This window comes from Pteropus vampyrus, unplaced genomic scaffold, assembly GCF_000151845.1.
Source record: "Pteropus vampyrus isolate Shadow unplaced genomic scaffold, Pvam_2.0 Scaffold236, whole genome shotgun sequence".
Taxonomy (NCBI): Eukaryota; Metazoa; Chordata; class Mammalia; order Chiroptera; family Pteropodidae; genus Pteropus; species Pteropus vampyrus.
Window position 1 is genome coordinate 474,178 of NW_011889017.1, and position 5,859 is coordinate 480,036.

The following is a 5,859-nucleotide window of genomic DNA, read 5'->3' on the forward strand; positions in this document are numbered from 1 at the left end:
GTTATAAATGCTACTATTGAAAAAAACAGGCTGTTTGAAAACCAATCTTTGCTTCATGATACACTGAGCCTTTATAATTATTGATGCCTATAAATACAAATAATATTATTTTTCTGGATAGATATTAACTATATGTATACAGAATTTGAAATCTAATAATATATATTGAAAAGTTTAATTATTATAGCAGTAGTACGTGTTCACTGCAGACAAAGTACAGTTATAAAAAAAATTAGAATCACTTAAAATCTCACCATCCAGAGATAGTCACTATTATTATTTTGGTGAGGGGATTTGGTTTTTGTTGGCTCTTTGTGAAGTTTTCCATTGCCAGGCCCTCTCATCATTTTCTGTGCTTCTCTTTACTTCTGTAGTCAGCCTCAGGGTGATCTCATTTTCTTTTGAAACCCCTTGCAGTTATTTTGGAGAATATGCAGTTATTTTGGAGAATATTCATCTGTCTGTTTCTTTTATATGATTTATGGGAGATAAAAAAGGATAGATGTATTTCCACAATCCTGTTGATAGTGGAAGTCTCGTGTTTATTTCTATTTTCGAACATAATTATTTCATAGAGACAATGATAAGGTTTACTTTTAATCTCTCAAGAGTATTTTACAGTTGATGACTCCCTTTTTCTTGAAACATGTGCTCCTCTTGGTTTGTTTTTCTAACCATAACTCTACCTTTTTGGCCACAGCTTTTTAAATACATCTGCACATTACTCTTAAGTGTATCTCTTCAATATTGATGTTCTTTAGACCTCTGACATAGATCCATTCTCTTTATATTCTTGTTTCCTTGGCATTCTTAAGTGCTCCTTAAATGTTATGTTGTCACTTAACATCTTTGTGCTGATGGCTTAAGTGTAGATCTGTACTTCGAATCACTTTCGGGAGCTCCAAGCCTGTATTTACCTCTGTCTAGTTTACATCTCTTCCTGAATATCTTGGTGGCATCCCGGCTGAACTTTAGAAATTTTCCCCAGGTTTCTTTTTCCTCCAGTGTTCCCTGTTTCAATAAGTGTGATGACTATGTCTTCAGTTGTTTAATCCAGAATTTTGGGTGTCATTCTTGACTACTCCCTCTAACTTGGTATATTAATCCAAAATTCTATCAATTATTTCTCATAAATATAATTTGGATTAATCTATTTCTCTTCATTCCCATTTCACCATCCTAGTACAAACCACTAGCATCTCTTACCTGGCTGATTTTCTTGCCTCCAGCTTTATATGTTGTCTTACTTGGAAGACACCTAGTGATATTTCTAAAACACAGATAATAATTTCTCTCCACTACTCATAGCCTTCTAGGGATCTCCCACTGCCCTTTAGATAGCTCAGCCTACATGGCCTTGCTTGCCTGACTTCTGTTTTCTGTTGATTTTCCTAGCTCCACCTCATCTATAAAGTGAAGTATATGATCACTGTAGATTTCAATGTCAAACTATATTTGTTCTATACAAAAAAATAATTGCTGTTTCTTGAATTGGTTTACTTAATCTCCCTTTTAAAAAGTGTTATCAATATTTTCTCCCTTAAAACTATTTCCAGCATCTTTAAAATGTGTGATATGTGATAGCTGTTCTCTGCAGCATTTATTTTTAGTTACTGAGGGTGGTACTACTAGAAGTATAAATATTTGGGAGGCTATTTCCTATGCATGAAATAGAATAAAAAACAAATATTAATCAAATATATCTTTTAATAAAGTTTCAAAGTTTCACATAAAACTTTGTCATCATAAAATTTATCTACAACTCTTTCATATAGGAAGGAGCTATTCTTTTAAGAGCAGAACAGGAAGGAGCTTTTCTTTTAAGAGCAGACATTTTCAGATAAACATGTAAATTATTTTCACATATTTATACTGACATTATGTTTATTTCATTTCACATATTAATGTACACATTAATTTTATTAAGGTTTCAAAAACATTTAGATACACCAGACATTTAAAGCTGAGTAAAGAGGGGGAGTCGAAGCTTTAAATGCCAAGGTACATCTGTAACTTAGCTGTTGACTAAGAAAAATAAGTATTAATACTCTTGAAATTTACTTGCAAATTCTTAAATATCTACTATAAGGAGAGATGCATGCTAGCTTAGAAAAGCATTCTACAGAATAGGCACTTAATGCATATTTTCATGTTAGCATTTATCAGTAGTCTAACTGGCATGCTAAAAATCTAAGTTTCAGGATGCAGAAACATAATATTTATGCTTAAGTTTATAATCACTTTAGCTTTTAATTTATTGTTTAGGTTGTTTTCTGAAAGGATTCAACATTTATTCAGTAGCACTGAAGCACATATTTATTAAATGTATAACATATGCTAGGCTTTGTTCTTCGCATTTGGATTTACAGTTACAACTGTAGCAGAGCCATAGCCTTGGTCTTGTGAAGTGTAATCCATGTGTCCATGTGTGTGTAGTGGGGAAGACAGGACATAAAAACAAGTACATATACTCTCTTTAATAAGAATGTTTACAGCAAGTGATAATGGAGAAAATAAAACAGAATAAATGCTGCTAAGAGAGTCACTTAAAATGGAGTAGGGAGGCCACTTGAGGAGGTGGCCTATGCGCTTCTCATGTCTCAGTTCTTAGAACTATTGTTAAGTTGCTTCTCATGTCTCAGTTCTTAGAACTATTGTTAAGTGTTGCTAAACTCAGCTCAAGGCTGAATAACGAACATCCTGGATCCGTGATTTATATATGGATATATATGGGCTTTACTTCCTCCTCATCATGGTAACCAGACCATCTACATTCTTTACCTTGAAAAGAAAGAATCTATTTTAACAAACAGCATCCTCCATTTATATAATGGGTGTAACCGATCCCAACTGACCTAGCCAACATCCTTTATTTACATGAAGGATTATTTACATGGAGGACTGTTATGGTTTTGCCTTTTATAAACCCTGCCTTTCTTTGTTCCCTTCAGAGCACAATCTAGGTTGCTACCTAAACTCATAGCCTGGATTGCAATCCCTCCTCTGCTTAAATAAATGCTTTTTATTCTTTATTGCAGCCTAAACTTTATTTATTTATTTTTTTGGTTAACATTAGATATGATGAAATGCCAAAAGAAAATATCAAGAGAAAACAAGAATATAAACCTAATAATTACTTATTTTTTCTTCCTATTCTGATAATACAGTAGTAGAATTTGGTAAGAACCAGCTTATTACTTTTATAGATATAAGTATAAAGAAATAGGAAATCAATTGAAGATTCTGCAAAAAACAATTAGTAAATAAATATTGCCAGCCAGAATATAAACAAACAGCTTTAGAAATGTTTTTTACTTTGATTCAAGAGTACATACCACTTTTATGATGGAGGATGTTTTGTTTCATAGAGTTTCTGTAACTAAGAAGTAAAACGATTTTTTAAAAAAAACAATTGAATGCTTGTGACTAATTACACAGTACATTGCCATTTCAAATGATTTTATGTTTAAAGTTGAATTAGTTAATTCAAATATTTGCCGCTTGTCTGATATGGGCCAGTTGTCATTTAAGACTTGGGAAGTAGCAGGGAAACAAACATAAAACATGAACTCAAAGAAGTTAGAATCTAAGATGTTTATTGTTTTGGGGAGAAAAAAGTCCTCTTTGGTCAGAGCATCAAGTAAGTACCACAACAACCACAAAAGCAGTCGCCTTCAGTCATTAGTTTCTATGTTATAATAACAACAACCACAATAGTGATCTTTTCTCATATTTGCAGCACTCTACATTAAAAAAAAATGCTTTGTGCACATAATCTCAGTAAAACACACTTGAAAACTCTGTTATTATAATATTTTCACTGAAATAATATTATATAAAAACAAGTGATGATGAGTTTGCCTTCGTTATTCATAATTGAATAGGATCTTTTATTCATGGGCTCTCATTACCCAGAATGCCACTAAAGGGTTTTCATTTAAGGAAATATTTCTCAGAGACCTTTTTTGGAAACAGCAAATTGGGGTAGCCAGGCCTGCCCCATGTTGGGGGGCATTCACTCCCTGTGAGATGTGATTGAGGAGGTTCCTGGGAGTGCTTCAAGGACCTGGGAACAAGAACACTCTTGAAGGCCTGTAATGTCCCCTCTTCCTCCCTTCCTCTCCCCTTTCTTGCCACTCTCCCTAGCAGTCCTCCTCTCTGTTGATGGTAATGTGGACTTGCAGGACTGCCTTCCGGAATTGTTTCATTTTAACTTGACAGTGTGATTTGCCTTGTTTGGGCTTTTAACTCCTCAGAAATATTCAGAAAATATGTAGTTCTTGTTTTACATTCTTCCCTTGAGAACCTTATTTGGGAAAAGTTAAAATATGGTGGTTTGCCTTGGGGATACTACCTGAAGTAGGTACATACCCTTAGCGTTGTATTTATGGATGTGAAAGCATTATCAACTACCATATCCCAAGATGCCCCCTTAAGAAAATTCTCAGGGGAAAATTTCCTTTAATCTCAATTCTAGGACAAGTTATTTTTTTCCTGAGCTTCTGGCATATTGTTGTGTGGACTCTGAATTTTATTATTGATTATGTTTCCCCTTTTGTAATAACCAAGGCGAAGCTTGGGATCACAGGTTGTCCAACACTATCAATTATATAGGAATTTTTTTAATATAATTTTAGACTATCACAGTTTCATTTTACTATCCTATCTTTAAATTACCATTTTCTAATCTTCTCATTTATTTTATACCATTTATTAATGCCCCCCAGATTTCTCAGTCTAGCTTTAGGGTTCACCATTCACTATAATACTTTCTTAACAGTGAGAAATCCATTGAACTTACACTGTGACTCCCTGGAAAGGAGTGTTTACACTCTCTTAATGGATGTTGATGTATAAAAGCACTGTGTTCTGGCTCAGCGATTTGGTCCCCTCTTGCCAACTTGTTTCCGTAGCTGCTGTCTTTCTCTGCCCCTTCATCCAACTTGCGAGCACAGTGGCTTCCCTGTTACTCCCAGGAGAAGTTTGAGGAATAATGGAGAATGAGTGTACTGAACAAAAACCATTTCAACATGAATACTGTAGTCCATTATCACATTTCCCCGTAAAGATTGACCATTTCCCCGTAAAGATTATGTCTTAGTAACTTTCCTCACTTTCCTTAAACTCTGTCCTGTTGCTGTGTTGGGAGGGGCTTTGCTTTCTAACTGTTTCTAAAGTTTGCCTTTGGCTAAACTTTCTGCATACTCACTGTTTCCTCTCTGGGAACCAAAGAAAAACTGAAAAATCTCTATTAGTGTGTTACGCAGAGACATTTTGTACATTCTTTGCCTCAAACTCTCCCATCTAAACCAGACTTTATTAGGAAAGTTGCTGAAATACAGAAGAATGAAAGAAAAACAAGACATTTTATATTAAGTGTTTGCTTTCAAGTTCCTGTGTCTGATCCTTGCCTGGGTTAATACATAATGACAGTGGAGAAACCAATGGAGTACTGTGATTTGTCCTGTCTTCCCCTTTTTTAAAGATGAAATTCTCCTCTAGGTTTCAGACTTAGTTTAGCAACTAAATGAAGGTGAAAAACTGCTTTTCTCAGTTTCCAGTTTTATAAATTGTTCTCTTTGTTATAGGAGCTTATACATTTGTTCCATGGCTTCTCAGCTTTAAAAGAGGAAGAGCCCTAGAAGAAAAAGAAAATAAAATATTGGTGAAAGAAACCGGTTACTTCTTTATATATGGTCAGGTGGGTTGAACCCTCATTCTGCTGTCACTGTCTAATGCTTCCCACTTTGTGCTCAATTCTGATGAAGTTTTTTGGTTTGTTTCTCAGGTTTTATACACCGATAACACCTTTGCCATGGGACACCTAATACAGAGGAAAAAAGTCCATGTCTTTGGGGA

The 5,859-nt window shown here is 34.5% G+C and overlaps 1 protein-coding gene across 1 annotated transcript in view; it reads left to right on the top strand.

Moving 5' to 3' along the window:
* The window catches only part of TNFSF13B (TNF superfamily member 13b), a 36,244-nt gene that overhangs the window by 24,628 nt on the left and 5,757 nt on the right, over positions 1-5,859 (top strand). Inside the window, exon 4 of the mRNA XM_011373927.2 lies at positions 5,589-5,701. Within this exon, the coding sequence (XP_011372229.1) occupies positions 5,589-5,701 (113 nt within the window). The remainder of the gene's footprint in view (positions 1-5,588; positions 5,702-5,859) is intronic.